At 47.0% G+C, this 19,944-nt stretch overlaps 1 protein-coding gene across 3 annotated transcripts in view; it reads left to right on the forward strand.

Annotated features, from left to right (window-relative positions):
• The window catches only part of LOC128698544 (1-phosphatidylinositol 4,5-bisphosphate phosphodiesterase epsilon-1), a 209,770-nt gene that overhangs the window by 170,577 nt on the left and 19,249 nt on the right, over positions 1-19,944 (forward strand). For all 3 annotated transcript variants that reach the window (XM_070103876.1, XM_070103878.1, XM_070103879.1), the window contains one exon: positions 19,646-19,758. In XM_070103876.1, the coding sequence (XP_069959977.1) occupies positions 19,646-19,758 (113 nt within the window). The remainder of the gene's footprint in view (positions 1-19,645; positions 19,759-19,944) is intronic.

Genomic DNA, 19,944 nt, shown 5'->3' on the forward strand with positions numbered 1-19,944 from the left:
GGGGGGAGTAAAAGAGGTCTTATGTGCAAGGGGCTTGGACATGCAGCAGGTATGTGTGAGCATGTTAGATAGGAGTAAATGGAGACGAATGGGTTTTGGGACTTGATGTGCTGTTGGAGTGTGAGCAGGGTAATATTTTATGAAGGGATTCAGGGACACTGGTTAGCCAGACTTGAGTCCTGGAGGTGGGAAGTACAGTGCCTGCACTTTAAAGGAAGGGTTTCGAATATTTGCTGTTTTGAGTGACAGCTGAGCTGTTGTATCTGGGCACCTCTGCAAAGACGGTGATTATGTGTGAATGATGGTGAAAGTGTTTTTCTTTTTTTGGGTCACCCTGCCTCGGTGGGAGACAGCCAGCTTGTTGAAAGAAGAAAAAAATATTTATAGCAAAATAGACATTTTGATTTTGGTCTGGTGCTCACTGCTTATTATCATTAGATAAGTTGTTCATTTTTCGAGGACACATGGTCTCATATCTAATACCTATACTGTGTTACTTTATACTGTTTGTTATAATTTATTGCTATAATTACAGCAGTGTATGATTATTTTGCATATTTTTATGGGATGTGCTCAGCCTGTTGGAAGATACAATAGCTAATTTATATTTTATAAACTCAGGGGACCATGGGAGTGTGACCACCATGAAGTATCATGGCTGGTCACTCATAGCTCTGAATGATTTTCTTATCTCTAATTTGCTGGTTAATTGTAATCTCTGGCATAGCTCCACAGTCAGTCAAGCTAGCTGCTTGAAATTAGACACAGCTATAGCTTAAAATCATATTCTCGATGTATATTTTTATTAGTTTGGCCTCACTGTTGTTCATTAGAACATACAAAATGTAGTATAAAAAATATGGAGATCAGTTATGCATGATATTAGATACTGTATACAACACATGTGATACATTATATACTCTATATACATAAATATACATACACATATAAATAAATACATACATTGTATATAAGTTGTACTGGTAAGTATCTACACATGAGGAAGACATATGGTAAGCTCTTTTATAAGCTCAACAATATAGTGAGATTTTTTTGTAAATGTGACTGAAAAAGAGCATCCAGTACTGAACATTGCTGACCATGACCTTCCCACATGCTGAGCAATTTTACAAGTAAATTTTCTATGGCATTTACCAAAAAATACACTATATATAGGAGCTTTATAATACTGTACCGTAAATAATTGATGAAATGGTAATAGTATATAATTTGATTTGAAAGAGGCTTGATGTTTTCTAGCCAAGCTTAATGTAGAATTTATTTCTGTTTAGTATTTAAAACTGCTCTGCTGCCTTGTTCTTTAAAAATTTGATTTAACTTTCTCATATAGAGTAGCAACCAATGTAACTTGCCACAACAGTAGTGTGTGTTGAGTGTGTAGTCCTAAGCAAGTGGATATTATTATAGTGATGTTTTAGAGAGTTTAAGTCTAGTAAAATGTTTCAAAGGCTCAATGCACGTGACCAGACAAGAATGACATTGGTGCACACTATCGTTGTAATCTCAGCTCTCACACTCGCTCTATTTTGCCCAAAATATGTTACATACTAGTGGCTTTCTTTTGTACCTGACAGTTTTATTACATGTAAACTATATTATATTTATACCTCTTAAATATAAATAAAAAATTTAAGAGACCGGGATGCAATCCCCAGTACGAGTGAAAACATTGGGCTCGTTGCCTCACATCTTCCCATGGTTAGATGACTTGTGTGATGCACAGCCTGTGGGAGAGAATTATAAGACCCTGGTGGAAATAACACACAGTCCTTGGTGACATCCAGACTTTATTAGGTTATCCTGGGTTTCCATCTCTCCAGGTAAATAGTCCAAATAAAATCTTCCAACCTTTAAAATTTTGAGTGGAATCTTATGAATAAATCTTTCAAATAATATTTTTACTAGAAATTTAAGACATGAGTTACAGAAGGTGATTGGTGTCCACAGTATGACTCATTCTTATCTGATCTAATTGTAATTACCTATTTGAGCTTATAAGTGGTGAGCTCAAGCTCTTGGCTCTAGCTTGCAAGCTTTCAACTAACTGATGCAAAACTAACTGTCATATCTGCTGCAGAGTGCTTGTTTGAAGTCAGCCTGTACTGTCTCACCACCCAGATCATTATTTCCATATTCCCATCATGTACTCATATTCCCATCATATACTCATATACCCATCATATACTCATATACCCATCTGCAAACAAGTCCACTCCAAAATATCTGAACACATCCACTTCCTCCATACTTCCTTCTTACAATCTGATATCCCATCTTTCATTATTTTCCCTTTTTTCTTGCTGCAACTGATCCTTTATAGTGAAGAAATGTCTGCGCATATCCCTCTGGCTTACTTAGGTTTGTAGTTTCCATCTATGCCTCCTTCTAGTTAGTTTTCTGGGGGAAATTCATCATTGTGTGTTCTCCCAGGACCTCACAGTGTTGTGTGTCATGATTATAGTCTTTGTTATTCTTCATTCTTTCTGAGAAACTGGATGTAGCTGGCTAATTCTGTCTTCATGGCTCCTTCTTCTTAACTCTGGCACCATTCTGAATACAGTACAGTAAACCTTTAATATAACACAGATTTCTGAATTATTGGTCAAAATCAGCTGGATACATTGTGTTTTTAGCTCCTTTATTGCATTATATATGTAAATTGTGTGTACAGTAATATGTGTAGTGTACTTTATTGTTTTCTGCTAATTTTTAACATTCTGATTTAACAGACATTCTGACAACCCATGTAAATCCATTTTATTGAAGGTGTACTGTATACAGTGCCCAGTACATGTTGACAGATCCATTATTAAGTTTATGCTGTTACATTAGCTGTGTTATATGATATCTTGGGATGACAGTTTCCATATGTCAAGAAAATCAATGCTAATCAAACAATAAGGTCATCATTATCAAGTCTGAACAGACTAAACATTATCCAGTAGAGGAAGGCCCTGCATGTTCACCACCTATATTTAGTGTTTCACATTTTGTACATACATGAATGGTATACGGCACTGACAAGGTGAAAATTAGATACATGTGCAACATCTGGGTATCTTTATTGCAGATGTTTCACCATCTGGTTGGCAAAATGTCTACAATAATGATACACAGATGTTGCATATGTCTAACATTTCACATTTACATTGGCTTTCAATTGAGCTGTTTTTTCCAACAAAAACATGGAACACTGAAGAGAAGGTGATGTATATGCAGGGCCCTCCTGTACTTGTTTAAGTCAGCCACACATCAGTTATTCCTAACTGAGTAACTTGTATTGGTCATATACTTATAACTTGCAGTAGTTGTAAGTTAATTTTTATTTTAAACACACCAGCCGTCTCCCACCAAGGCGGCTAACCCAAAAAAAGAAGAAATGCTTTTATGAAGCTTTTCTTCTTTTTACATTCAGTAATTTGTAAGAGACATATTTCTTAATACGCGCAGTCATAAAACATAAGAAAAGCTAGAGGGATAGATGTAATGTGCTAGACTGACCCTGGAGGATAGTCCAACATGTGATCCAACATTTAATGTTTTGCATGAAGTTGTTAGTTTAACATTGATCTTGTTTGTAATTTATAGACCCAAAACCTTGTGTCTACCTATTGTTGTATATCAGTTATTTTACTGGCAGTGAAATATTGTATTGAAGAATCTCTCCTCCAAAACTGCTGTACTGTGCTACAGTGTGTCACTCTGTCTACCCACTAATTAGCAATACTGTACTGCACAATATTCTCTTTGTAACTGCAAACAAAAAATTATTTTGCTAACCTGGGTAAATAAAATATGAAAAAATAATTGTATGTTGTAAGTTATAAGATAAAAGTCTGTCTGATTGGTCAGTAATCAGGCTGAGATTAGTGGATGGAGGATCAAGCCTCCACTACACTATGCTTGGAATCACCTACACAGATTTCCCGCTGCGTCGGCGGCAAATCCATGTAATACACACTGTATAGCCATGAAATGTCATCTGGTTAATCTTGTTTTCTTAACACATGGCAGTTGTAGTTTTGGCAAATATTTAAACGAGGAAATGTTTCTGAACACAACCTACACCAAAATGAGATCTTTTAAAACAAAGAGTAACCATGGTCTGATCACACTATTCAGACCACCTGTGTTCTCTCATTGAGAATGTTCTTAATTATTGGCATCTCTATTCAAGACAGGAGAGATCTGAGCTGGAAAATGTACAGAGATTTTCTACTGCCTGTGTAGAATCAGTAAAATATTTGAATTACTGGGAATTTCTCAAGTTCCTGGAATGTACTCACTGGAGGAAAGAAAAGATATAATGTACCTGAATACTCCGGGAAGACACTAGAGGGTCAAGTCCCAAATCTGAACACTACCATAACATTGTACTTGAGTGAGATGTGTGGAAGTTTAAATTAGACCTAGTGACAAGCAGAGGCACCATGGGCACTAGAAGACAACAGTGTCATCATATGTGATTGAAGACTCTTCAACCTGCTGCCAGCAGATATCTTACACCTGCTATCAGCAGATAGCTTACACCTGCTATCAGCAGATAGCTTACACCTGCTACCAGCAGATAGCTTACACCTGCTACCAGCAGATAGCTTACACCTGCTACCAGCAGATACCTTACACCTGCTACCAGCAGATACCTTACACCTGCTGCCAGCAGATACCTTACACCTGCTACTAGCAGATACCTTACACCTGCTACCAGCAGATACCTTACACCTGCTACCAGCAGATATCTTACACCTGCTGCCAGCAGATACCTTACACCTGCTACCAGCAGATACCTTACACCTGCTGCCAGCAGATATCTTATACCTGCTGCCAGCAGATACCTTACACCTGCTACCAGCAGATAGCTTACACCTGCTACCAGCAGATAGCTTACACCTGCTACCAGCAGATACCTTACACCTGCTACCAGCAGATACCTTACACCTGCTGCCAGCAGATACCTTACACCTGCTACCAGCAGATACCTTACACCTGCTACCAGCAGATACCTTACACCTGCTGCCAGCAGATACCTTACACCTGTTACCAGCAGATACCTTACACCTGCTACCAGCAGATACCTTACACCTGCTACCAGCAGATACCTTACACCTGCTACCAGCAGATACCTTACACCTGCTACCAGCAGATATCTTACACCTGCTGCCAGCAGATATTTTACACCTGCTACCAGCAGATATCTTACACCTGCTACCAGCAGACATCTTACACCTGCTACCAGCAGATACCTTACACCTGCTACCAGCAGATACCTTACACCTGCTACCAGCAGATACCTTACACCTGCTACCAGCAGATACCTTACACCTGCTACCAGCAGATATCTTGCACCTGCTACCAGCAGATACCTTACACCTGCTGCCAGCAGATACCTTACACCTGCTACTAGCAGATATCTTACACTGCTGCCAGCAGATACCTTACACCTGCTACTAGCAGATACCTTACATCTGCTACCAGCAGATATCTTACACCTGCTGCCAGCGGATACCTTACACATGCTACCAGCAGATATCTTACACCTGCTGCCAGCAGATACCTTACACCTGCTACTAGCAGATATCTTACACCTGCTGCCAGCAGATACCTTACACCTGCTACTAGCAGATACCTTACACCTGCTACTAGCAGATACCTTACACCTGCTGCCAGCAGATACCTTACACCTGCTACCAGCAGATACCTTACACCTGCTACCAGCAGATATCTTACACCTGCTGCCAGCAGATACCTTACACCTGCTACCAGCAGATATTTTACACCTGCTACCAGCAGATACCTTACACCTGCTACCAGCAGATACCTTACACCTGCTGCCAGCAGATATCTTACACCTGCTACCAGCAGATACCTTACACCTGCTACCAGCAGATATCTCGCACCTGCTACCAGCAGATACCTTACACCTGCTACTAGCAGATATCTTACACCTGCTACCAGCAGATACCTTACACCTGCTACCAGCAGATATTTTACACCTGCTACCAGCAGATACCTTACACCTGCTACCAGCAGATACCTTACACCTGCTGCCAGCAGATATCTTACACCTGCTACCAGCAGATACCTTACACCTGCTACCAGCAGATATCTCGCACCTGCTACCAGCAGATACCTTACACCTGCTACCAGCAGATATCTCGCACCTGCTACCAGCAGATACCTTACACCTGCTACCAGCAGATACCTTACACCTGCTACCAGCAGATATCTTACACCTGCTACCAGCAGATATCTTACACCTGCTACCAGCAGATATCTTACACCTGCTACCAGCAGATACCTTACACCTGCTGCCAGCAGATACCTTACACCTGCTGCCAGCAGATACCTTACACCTGCTACCAGCAGATACCTTACACCTGCTACCAGCAGATACCTTACACCTGCTACCAGCAGATACCTTACACCTGCTACTAGCAGATACCTTACACCTGCTACCAGCAGATACCTTACACCTGCTACCAGCAGATACCTTACACCTGCTACCAGCAGATACCTTACACCTGCTGCCAGCAGATACCTTACACCTGCTACTAGCAGATACCTCACACCTGCTACCAGCAGATACCTTACACCTGCTACCAGCAGATACCTTACACCTGCTACCAGCAGATACCTTACACCTGCTACCAGCAGATACCTTACACCTGCTACCAGCAGATATGCTACACCTGCTACCAGCAGATATCTTACACCTGCTACCAGCAGATACCTTACACCTGCTACCAGCAGATACCTTACACCTGCTACCAGCAGATACCTTACACCTGCTACCAGCAGATACCTTACACCTGCTACCAGCAGATACCTTACACCTGCTACCAGCAGATACCTTACACTTGCTACCAGCAGATATCTTACACCTGCTACCAGCAGATACCTTACACCTGCTACCAGCAGATACCTTAAACCTGCTACCAGCAGATACCTCACACCTGCTACCAGCAGATATCTTACACCTGCTACCAGCAGATATGCTACACCTGCTACCAGCAGATATCTTACACCTGCTACCAGCAGATACCTTACACCTGCTACCAGCAGATACCTTACACCTGCTACCAGCAGATACCTCACACCTGCTACCAGCAGATATCTTACACCTGCTACCAGCAGATATCTTACACCTGCTACCAGCAGATATCTTACACCTGCTACCAGCAGATACCTCACACCTGCTACCAGCAGATACCTCACACCTGCTACCAGCAGATATCTTACACCTGCTACCAGCAGATACCTTACACCTGCTGCCAGCAGATACCTCACACCTGCTACCAGCAGATATCTTACACCTGCTACCAGCAGATACCTTACACCTGCTACCAGCAGATATCTTACACCTGCTACCAGCAGATACCTTACACCTGCTACCAGCAGATACCTTACACCTGCTACCAGCAGATACCTTACACCTGCTACCAGCAGATATCTTACACCTGCTACCAGCAGATACCTTACACCTGCTACCAGCAGATATCTTACACCTGCAACCAGCAGATACCTCACACCTGCTACCAGCAGATATCTTACACCTGCTACCAGCAGATACCTTACACCTGCTACCAGCAGATATCTTACACCTGCTACCAGCAGATACCTTACACCTGCTACCAGCAGATACCTTACACCTGCTACCAGCAGATATCTTACACATGCTACCAGCAGATATCTTACACCTGCAACCAGCAGATACCTTACACCTGCTACCAGCAGATATCTTACACCTGCTACCAGCAGATACCTCACACCTGCTACCAGCAGATATCTTACACCTGCTACCAGCAGATACCTTACACCTGCTACCAGCAGATATCTTACACCTGCTACCAGCAGATACCTTACACCTGCTACCAGCAGATACCTTACACCTGCTACCAGCAGATACCTTACACCTGCTACCAGCAGATACCTTACACCTGCTACCAGCAGATACCTTACACCTGCTACCAGCAGATACCTTACACCTGCTACCAGCAGATACCTTACACCTGCTACCAGCAGATACCTTACACCTGCTACCAGCAGATACCTTACACCTGCTACCAGCAGATACCTTACACCTGCTACCAGCAGATACCTTACACCTGCTACCAGCAGATATCTTACACCTGCTACCAGCAGATACCTTACACCTGCTACCAGCAGATACCTTACACCTGCTACCAGCAGATACCTTACACCTGCTACCAGCAGATACCTTACACCTGCTACCAGCAGATATCTTACACCTGCTACCAGCAGATACCTTACACCTGCTACCAGCAGATACCTTACACCTGCTACCAGCAGATACCTTACACCTGCTACCAGCAGATACCTTACACCTGCTACCAGCAGATACCTTACACCTGCTACCAGCAGATACCTTACACCTGCTACCAGCAGATATCTTACACCTGCTACCAGCAGATACCTTACACCTGCTACCAGCAGATACCTTACACCTGCTACCAGCAGATACCTTACACCTGCTACCAGCAGATATCTTACACCTGCTACCAGCAGATACCTTACACCTGCTACCAGCAGATACCTTACACTTGCTACCAGCAGATACCTTACACCTGCTACCAGCAGATACCTTACACCTGCTACCAGCAGATACCTTACACCTGCTACCAGCAGATATCTTACACCTGCTACCAGCAGATACCTTACACCTGCTACCAGCAGATACCTTACACCTGCTACCAGCAGATACCTTACACCTGCTACCAGCAGATACCTTACACCTGCTACCAGCAGATACCTTACACCTGCTACCAGCAGATACCTTACACCTGCTACCAGCAGATACCTCACACCTGCTACCAGCAGATACCTTACACCTGCTACCAGCAGATACCTCACACCTGCTACCAGCAGATACCTTACACCTGCTACCAGCAGATACCTCACACCTGCTACCAGCAGATACCTTACACCTGCTACCAGCAGATACCTTACACCTGCTACCAGCAGATACCTTACACCTGCTACCAGCAGATACCTTACACCTGCTACCAGCAGATACCTTACACCTGCTACCAGCAGATACCTTACACCTGCTACCAGCAGATACCTCACACCTGCTACCAGCAGATACCTTACACCTGCTACCAGCAGATACCTCACACCTGCTACCAGCAGATACCTTACACCTGCTACCAGCAGATACCTCACACCTGCTACCAGCAGATACCTTACACCTGCTACCAGCAGATACCTTACACCTGCTACCAGCAGATAGCTTACACCTGCTACCAGCAGATACCTTACACCTGCTACCAGCAGATACCTCACACCTGCTACCAGCAGATACCTTACACCTGCTACCAGCAGATACCTCACACCTGCTACCAGCAGATACCTTACACCTGCTACCAGCAGATACCTTACACCTGCTACCAGCAGATACCTTACACCTGCTACCAGCAGATACCTCACACCTGCTACCAGCAGATACCTCACACCTGCTACCAGCAGATACCTTACACCTGCTACCAGCAGATACCTTACACCTGCTACCAGCAGATACCTTACACCTGCTACCAGCAGATACCTTACACCTGCTACCAGCAGATATCTTACACCTGCTACCAGCAGATACCTTACACCTGCTACCAGCAGATACCTTACACCTGCTACCAGCAGATACCTTACACCTGCTACCAGCAGATAACTTACACCTGCTACCAGCAGATACCTAACACCTGCTACCAGCAGATACCTTACACCTGCTACCAGCAGATACCTTACACCTGCTACCAGCAGATACCTTACACCTGCTACCAGCAGATACCTTACAGCAGATACTGCTACCAGCAGATACCTTACACCTGCTACCAGCAGATACCTCACACCTGCTACCAGCAGATACCACCTGCTACCAGCAGATACTGCTACCAGCAGATACCTTACACCTGATACCAGCAGATACCTTACACCTGCTACCAGCAGATACCTTACACCTGCTACCAGCAGATACCTTACACCTGCTACCAGCAGATACCTTACACCTGCTACCAGCAGATACCTTACACCTGCTACCAGCAGTTACCTTACACCTGCTACCAGCAGATACCTTACACCTGCTACCAGCAGATACCTTACACCTGCAGATACCTACCAGCAGATACCTTACACCTGCTACCAGCAGATACCTTACACCTGCTACCAGCAGATACCTTACACCTGCTACCAGCAGATACCTTACACCTGCTACCAGCAGATACCTTACACCTGCTACCAGCAGATACCTTACACCTGCTACCAGCAGATACCTTACAGCAGATACTGCTACCAGCAGATACCTTACACCTGCTACCAGCAGATACCTTACACCTGCTACCAGCAGATACCTTACACCTGCTACCAGCAGATACCTTACACCTGCTACCAGCAGATACCTTACACCTGCTACCAGCAGATACCTTACACCTGCTACCAGCAGATACCTTACACCTGCTACCAGCAGATACCTTACACCTGCTACCAGCAGATACCTTACACCTGCTACCAGCAGATACCTTACACCTGCTACCAGCAGATACCTTACACCTGCTACCAGCAGATACCTTACACCTGCTACCAGCAGATACCTTACACCTGCTACCAGCAGATACCTTACACCTGCTACCAGCAGATACCTTACACCTGCTACCAGCAGATACCTTACACCTGCTACCAGCAGATACCTTACACCTGCTACCAGCAGATACCTTACACCTGCTACCAGCAGATACCTTACACCTGCTACCAGCAGATACCTTACACCTGCTACCAGCAGATACCTTACACCTGCTACCAGCAGATACCTTACACCTGCTACCAGCAGATACCTTACACCTGCTACCAGCAGATACCTTACACCTGCTACCAGCAGATACCTTACACCTGCTACCAGCAGATACCTTACACCTGCTACCAGCAGATACCTTACACCTGCTACCAGCAGATACCTTACACCTGCTACCAGCAGATACCTTACACCTGCTACCAGCAGATACCTTACACCTGCTACCAGCAGATACCTTACACCTGCTACCAGCAGATACCTTACACCTGCTACCAGCAGATACCTTACACCTGCTACCAGCAGATACCTTACACCTGCTACCAGCAGATACCTTACACCTGCTACCAGCAGATACCTTACACCTGCTACCAGCAGATACCTTACACCTGCTACCAGCAGATACCTTACACCTGCTACCAGCAGATACCTTACACCTGCTACCAGCAGATACCTTACACCTGCTACCAGCAGATACCTTACACCTGCTACCAGCAGATACCTTACACCTGCTACCAGCAGATACCTTACACCTGCTACCAGCAGATACCTTACACCTGCTACCAGCAGATACCTTACACCTGCTACCAGCAGATACCTTACACCTGCTACCAGCAGATACCTTACACCTGCTACCAGCAGATACCTTACACCTGCTACCAGCAGATACTTACACCTGCTACCAGCAGATACTTACAGCCTGCTACCAGCAGATACCTTACACCTGCTACCAGCAGATACCTGCTACCAGCAGATACCTTACACCTGCTACCAGCAGATACCTTACACCTGCTACCAGCATATACCTTACACCTGCTACCAGCAGATACCTTACACCTGCTACCAGCAGATACCTTACACCTGCTACCAGCAGATACCTTACACCTGCTACCAGCAGATACCTTACACCTGCTACCAGCAGATACCTTACACCTGCTACCAGCAGATACCTTACACCTGCTACCAGCAGATACCTTACACCTGCTACCAGCAGATACCTTACACCTGCTACCAGCAGATACCTTACACCTGCTACCAGCAGATACCTTACACCTGCTACCAGCAGATACCTTACACCTGCTACCAGCAGATACCTTACACCTGCTACCAGCAGATACCTTACACCTGCTACCAGCAGATACCTTACACCTGCTACCAGCAGATACCTTACACCTGCTACCAGCAGATACCTTACACCTGCTACCAGCAGATACCTTACACCTGCTACCAGCAGATACCTTACACCTGCTACCAGCAGATACCTTACACCTGCTACCAGCAGATACCTTACACCTGCTACCAGCAGATACCTTACACCTGCTACCAGCAGATACCTTACACCTGCTACCAGCAGATACCTTACACCTGCTACCAGCAGATACCTTACACCTGCTACCAGCAGATACCTTACACCTGCTACCAGCAGATACCTTACACCTGCTACCAGCAGATACCTTACACCTGCTACCAGCAGATACCTTACACCTGCTACCAGCAGATACCTTACACCTGCTACCAGCAGATACCTTACACCTGCTACCAGCAGATACCTTACACCTGCTACCAGCAGATACCTTACACCTGCTACCAGCAGATACCTTACACCTGCTACCAGCAGATACCTTACACCTGCTACCAGCAGATACCTTACACCTGCTACCAGCAGATACCTTACACCTGCTACCAGCAGATACCTTACACCTGCTACCAGCAGATACCTTACACCTGCTACCAGCAGATACCTTACACCTGCTACCAGCAGATACCTTACACCTGCTACCAGCAGATACCTTACACCTGCTACCAGCAGATACCTTACACCTGCTACCAGCAGATACCTTACACCTGCTACCAGCAGATACCTTACACCTGCTACCAGCAGATACCTTACACCTGCTACCAGCAGATACCTTACACCTGCTACCAGCAGATACCTTACACCTGCTACCAGCAGATACCTTACACCTGCTACCAGCAGATACCTTACACCTGCTACCAGCAGATACCTTACACCTGCTACCAGCAGATACCTTACACCTGCTACCAGCAGATACCTTACACCTGCTACCAGCAGATACCTTACACCTGCTACCAGCAGATACCTTACACCTGCTACCAGCAGATACCTTACACCTGCTACCAGCAGATACCTTACACCTGCTACCAGCAGATATCTTACACCTGCTACCAGCAGATACCTTACACCTGCTACCAGCAGATACCTTACACCTGCTACCAGCAGATACCTTACACCTGCTACCAGCAGATACCTCACACCTGCTACCAGCAGATACCTTACACCTGCTACCAGCAGATACCTTACACCTGCTACCAGCAGATACCTTACACCTGCTACCAGCAGATACCTTACACCTGCTACCAGCAGATACCTTACACCTGCTACCAGCAGATACCTTACACCTGCTGCCAGCAGATATCTTACACCTGCTACCAGCAGATACCTTACACCTGCTACCAGCAGATACCTTACACCTGCTACCAGCAGATATCTTACACCTGCTACCAGCAGATACCTTACACCTGCTACCAGCAGATAGCTTACACCTGCTACCAGCAGATAGCTTACACCTGCTACCAGCAGATACCTTACACCTGCTACCAGCAGATACCTTACACCTGCTACCAGCAGATACCTTACACCTGCTACCAGCAGATACCTTACACCTGCTACCAGCAGATACCTTACACCTGCTACCAGCAGATACCTTACACCTGCTACCAGCAGATACCTTACACCTGCTACCAGCAGATACCTTACACCTGCTACCAGCAGATACCTTACACCTGCTACCAGCAGATACCTTACACCTGCTACCAGCAGATACCTTACACCTGCTACCAGCAGATACCTTACACCTGCTACCAGCAGATATCTTACACCTGCTACCAGCAGATACCTTACACCTGCTACCAGCAGATAGCTTACACCTGCTACCAGCAGATAGCTTACACCTGCTACCAGCAGATACCTTACACCTGCTACCAGCAGATACCTTACACCTGCTACCAGCAGATACCTTACACCTGCTACCAGCAGATACCTTACACCTGCTACCAGCAGATACCTTACACCTGCTACCAGCAGATATCTTACACCTGCTACCAGCAGATACCTCACACCTGCTACCAGCAGATACCTTACACCTGCTACCAGCAGATATCTTACACCTGCTACCAGCAGATACCTTACACCTGCTACCAGCAGATACCTTACACCTGCTACCAGCAGATACCTTACACCTGCTACCAGCAGATACCTTACACCTGCTACCAGCAGATACCTCACACCTGCTACCAGCAGATACCTCACACCTGCTACCAGCAGATACCTTACACCTGCTACCAGCAGATACCTTACACCTGCTACCAGCAGATACCTTACACCTGCTACCAGCAGATACCTTACACCTGCTACCAGCAGATACCTCACACCTGCTACCAGCAGATATCATTAACACTGGTGCAGTCAATATAGTTTTCAAAAGGAAACCGGATCACTCTCAACCAAGTACTAGATGAACCAGGCTCTACTCACCTAATTGTGGTTGCAGAGGTCGACTCATAGCTCCTGGCCCTGTTTGTGACTGGATATGTGGGCCAGTGGATTGCTAACACCAACAGCCTGGTTGACGTGGCAAGCAGCAAAAAAGCCTAGCCCCAGGCTGTGTTGAGAAGGTAGAAGGTATATCAAACAGTATACTTACCATTACAGTGTAAAGTATACACAGTAATCAACATTAAAATCTTTATATCTTAGCAACATAAATAGAAGATATAAAGGATGGGTTTCTGGTGCATTTGCTTATACAGTAAAGCCCCACTTGTACAGCAGGTTAGGTTCCAGGCTACAGTAAGGCCCCACTTGTACAGCAGGTTAGGTTCCAGGCTACAGTAAGGCCCCACTTGTACAGCAGGTTAGGTTCCAGGCTACAGTAAGGCCCCACTTGTACAGCAGGTTAGGTTCCAGGCTACAGTAAGGCCCCACTTGTACAGCAGGTTAGGTTCCAGGCTACAGTAAGGCCCCACTTGTACAGCAGGTTAGGTTCCAGGCTACAGTAAGGCCCCACTTGTACAGCAGGTTAGGTTCCAGGCTACAGTAAGGCCCCACTTGTACAGCAGGTTAGGTTCCAGGCTACAGTAAGGCCCCACTTGTACAGCAGGTTAGGTTCCAGGCTACAGTAAGGCCCCACTTGTACAGCAGGTTAGGTTCCAGGCTACAGTAAGGCCCCACTTGTACAGCAGGTTAGGTTCCAGGCTACAGTAAGGCCCCACTTGTACAGCAGGTTAGGTTCCAGGCTACAGTAAGGCCCCACTTGTACAGCAGGTTAGGTTCCAGGCTACAGTAAGGCCCCACTTGTACAGCAGGTTAGGTTCCAGGCTACAGTAAGGCCCCACTTGTACAGCAGGTTAGGTTCCAGGCTACAGTAAGGCCCCACTTGTACAGCAGGTTAGGTTCCAGGCTACAGTAAGGCCCCACTTGTACAGCAGGTTAGGTTCCAGGCTACAGTAAGGCCCCACTTGTACAGCAGGTTAGGTTCCAGGCTACAGTAAGGCCCCACTTGTACAGCAGGTTAGGTTCCAGGCTACAGTAAGGCCCCACTTGTACAGCAGGTTAGGTTCCAGGCTACAGTAAGGCCCCACTTGTACAGCAGGTTAGGTTCCAGGCTACAGTAAGGCCCCACTTGTACAGCAGGTTAGGTTCCAGGCTACAGTAAGGCCCCACTTGTACAGCAGGTTAGGTTCCAGGCTACAGTAAGGCCCCACTTGTACAGCAGGTTAGGTTCCAGGCTACAGTAAGGCCCCACTTGTACAGCAGGTTAGGTTCCAGGCTACAGTAAGGCCCCACTTGTACAGCAGGTTAGGTTCCAGGCTACAGTAAGGCCCCACTTGTACAGCAGGTTAGGTTCCAGGCTACAGTAAGGCCCCACTTGTACAGTAGGTTAGGTTCCAGGCTACAGTAAGGCCCCACTTGTACAGCAGGTTAGGTTCCAGGCTACAGTAAGGCCCCACTTGTACAGCAGGTTAGGTTCCAGGCTACAGTAAGGCCCCACTTGTACAGCAGGTTAGGTTCCAGGCTACAGTAAGGCCCCACTTGTACAGCAGGTTAGGTTCCAGGCTACAGTAAGGCCCCACTTGTACAGCAGGTTAGGTTCCAGGCTACAGTAAAGCCCCACTTGTACAGCAGGTTAGGTTCCAGGCTACAGTAAGGCCCCACTTGTACAGTAGGTTAGGTTCCAGGCTACAGTAAGGCCCCACTTGTACAGCAGGTTAGGTTCCAGGCTACAGTAAAGCCCCACTTGTACACTAGGTTAGGTTCCAGGCTACAGTAAGGCCCCACTTGTACACTAGGTTAGGTTCCAGGCTACAGTAAGGCCCCACTTGTACAGCAGGTTAGGTTCCAGGCTACAGTACGGCTCCACTTGTACAGCAGGTTAGGTTCCAGGCTACAGTAAGGCCCCACTTGTACAGTAGGTTAGGTTCCAGGCTACAGTAAGGCCCCACTTGCACAGCAGGTTAGGTTCCAGGCTACAGTAAGGCCCCACTTGTACAGCAGGTTAGGTTCCAGGCTACAGAAAGGCCCCACTTGTACAGCAGGTTAGGTTCCAGGCTACAGTAAGGCCCCACTTGTACAGCAGGTTAGGTTCCAGGCTACAGTAAGGCCCCACTTGTACAGCAGGTTAGGTTCCAGGCTACAGTAAGGCCCCACTTGAACAGCAGGTTAGGTTCCAGGCTACAGTAAGGCCCCACTTGTACAGCAGGTTAGGTTCCAGGCTACAGTAAGGCCCCACTTGTACAGCAGGTTAGGTTCCAGGCTACAGTAAGGCCCCACTTGTACAGCAGGTTAGGTTCCAGGCTACAGTAAGGCCCCACTTGTACAGCAGGTTAGGTTCCAGGCTACAGTAAGGCCCCACTTGTACAGCAGGTTAGGTTCCAGGCTACAGTAAGGCCCCACTTGTACAGCAGGTTAGGTTCCAGGCTACAGTAAGGCCCCACTTGTACAGCAGGTTAGGTTCCAGGCTACAGTAAGGCCCCACTTGTACAGTAGGTTAGGTTCCAGGCTACAGTAAGGCCCCACTTGTACAGTAGGTTAGGTTCCAGGCTACAGTAAGGCCCCACTTGTACAGCAGGTTAGGTTCCAGGCTACAGTAAGGCCCCACTTGTACAGCAGGTTAGGTTCCAGGCTACAGTAAGGCCCCACTTGTACAGCAGGTTAGGTTCCAGGCTACAGTAAGGCCCCACTTGTACAGCAGGTTAGGTTCCAGGCTACAGTAAAGCCCCACTTGTACAGCAGGTTAGGTTCCAGGCAACAGTAAGGCCCCACTTGTACAGCAGGTTAGGTTCCAGGCTACAGTAAAGCCCCACTTGCACAGTAGGTTAGGTTCCAGGCTACAGTAAGGCCCCACTTGTACAGCAGGTTAGGTTCCAGGCTACAGTAAGGCCCCACTTGTACAGCAGGTTAGGTTCCAGGCTACAGTAAGGCCCCACTTGTACAGCAGGTTACGTTCCAGGCTACAGTAAAGCCCCACTTGTACAGCAGGTTAGGTTCCAGGCTACAGTAAGGCCCCACTTGTACAGCAGGTTAGGTTCCAGGCTACAGTAAAGCCCCACTTGTACAGCAGGTTAGGTTCCAGGCTACAGTAAAGCCCCACTTGTACAGCAGGTTAGGTTCCAGGCTACAGTAAGGCCCCACTTGTACAGCAGGTTAGGTTCCAGGCTACAGTAAGGCCCCATTTGTACAGCAGGTTAGGTTCCAGGCTACAGTAAAGCCCCACTTGTACAGCAGGTTAGGTTCCAGGCTACAGTAAGGCCCCACTTGTACAGCAGGTTAGGTTCCAGGCTACAGTAAAGCCCCACTTGTACAGCAGGTTAGGTTCCAGGCTACAGTAAGGCCCCACTTGTACAGTAGGTTAGGTTCCAGGCTACAGTAAGGCCCCACTTGTACAGTAGGTTAGGTTCCAGGCTACAGTAAGGCCCCACTTGTACAGCAGGTTAGGTTCCAGGCTACAGTAAGGCCCCACTTGTACAGCAGGTTAGGTTCCAGGCTACAGTAAGGCCCCACTTGTACAGTAGGTTAGGTTCCAGGCTACAGTAAGGCCCCACTTGTACAGCAGGTTAGGTTCCAGGCTACAGTAAGGCCCCACTTGTACAGTAGGTTAGGTTCCAGGCTACAGTAAGGCCCCACTTGTACAGTAGGTTAGGTTCCAGGCTACAGTAAGGCCCCACTTGTACAGCAGGTTAGGTTCCAGGCTACAGTAAGGCCCCACTTGTACAGTAGGTTAGGTTCCAGGCTACAGTAAGGCCCCACTTGTACAGCAGGTTAAGTTCCAGGCTACAGTAAAGCCCCACTTGTACAGCAGGTTAGGTTCCAGGCTACAGTAAGGTCCCATTTGTACAGCAGGTTAGGTTCCAGGCTACAGTAAGGCCCCACTTGTACAGCAGGTTAGGTTCCAGGCTTCAGTAAGGCCCCACTTGTACAGCAGGTTAGGTTCCAGGCTACAGTAAGGACCCACTTGTACAGCAGGTTAGGTTCCAGGCTACAGTAAGGCCCCACTTGTACAGCAGGTTAGGTTCCAGGCTACAGTAAGGCCCCACTTGTACAGCAGGTTAGGTTCCAGGCTACAGTAAGGCCCCACTTGTACAGCAAGTTAGGTTCCAGGCTACAGTAAGGCCCCACTTGTACAGCAGGTTAGGTTCCAGGCTACAGTAAGGCCCCACTTGTACAGCAGGTTAGGTTCCAGGCTACAGTAAGGCCCCACTTGTACAGCAGGTTAGGTTCCAATGTACAGTAAGGCCCCACTTGTACAGCAGGTTAGGTTCCAGGCTACAGTAAGGCCCCACTTGTACAGCAGGTTAGGTTCCAGGCTACAGTAAGGCCCCACTTGTACAGCAGGTTAGGTTCCGGGCTACAGTAAGGCCCCACTTGTACAGCAGGTTAGGTTCCAGGCTACAGTAAGGCCCCACTTGTACAGCAGGTTAGGTTCCAGGCTACAGTAAGGCCCCACTTGTACAGCAGGTTAGGTTCCAGGCTACAGTAAGGCCCCACTTGTACAGTAGGTTAGGTTCCAGGCTACAGTAAGGCCCCACTTGTACAGCAGGTTAGGTTCCAGGCTACAGTAAAGCCCCACTTGTACAGCAAGTTAGGTTCCAGGCTACAGTAAGGCCCCACTTGTACAGCAGGTTAGGTTCCAGGCTACAGTAAGGCCCCACTTGTACAGCAGGTTAGGTTCCGGGCTACAGTAAGGCCCCACTTGTACAGCAGGTTAGGTTCCAGGCTCCAGTAAGGCCCTACTTATACAGCAGGTTAGGTTCCAGGCTACAGTAAAGCCCCACTTGTACAGCAGGTTAGGTTCCAGGCTACAGTAAGGCCCCACTTGTACAGCAGGTTAGGTTCCGGGCTACAGTAAGGCCCCACTTGTACAGCAGGTTAGGTTCCAGGCTACAGTAAGGCCCCACTTGTACAGCAGGTTAGGTTCCGGGCTACAGTAAGGCCCCACTTGTACAGCAGGTTAGGTTCCAGGCTGCAGTAAGGCCCTACTTATACAGCAGGTTAGGTTCCAGGCTACAGTAAGGCCCTACTTATACAGCAGGTTAGGTTCCGGGCTATACAGTATTTAATAAAGTTATGATACAAATACAATTTGATACAGTTAGAATTGTGCGTTCAAATGAAAGCCACTTACTGTATTATACAAATCATTTCTGCAAAGTAAAGCTAAAACCAGTTCAATTACCTTCAAGAGTGTTATTCCACTTATATTAGCACCCAGTCTATGAAAGTAGTTACATTTGATTCATGTTGTGTTGTAGGTTATTACCATGCTTGAGCTGCGTCGCTTTCTGGAGGAGCACCAGGGTGAGTCTCGTACTGAAGATGAACTGCGGCTCCTCCTTGATCGCCACGAACCAGACCCGACTCTCAGGTAAACAACCACAATTTTAAAATATAAATTATCCTATAGTATTATTATATTTATGGAATGCAAGATTTATACACTGAGAGATGTGTGTTTCATTGTATATACACTGAGAGGTGCACACTTAGGACAGTTTTTTTTCACTAACTCATCAGCCATCTCCACCTAGGCACTACCATGTCTAATCTGATC

Source organism: Cherax quadricarinatus, chromosome 88, assembly GCF_038502225.1.
Source record: "Cherax quadricarinatus isolate ZL_2023a chromosome 88, ASM3850222v1, whole genome shotgun sequence".
Taxonomy (NCBI): Eukaryota; Metazoa; Arthropoda; class Malacostraca; order Decapoda; family Parastacidae; genus Cherax; species Cherax quadricarinatus.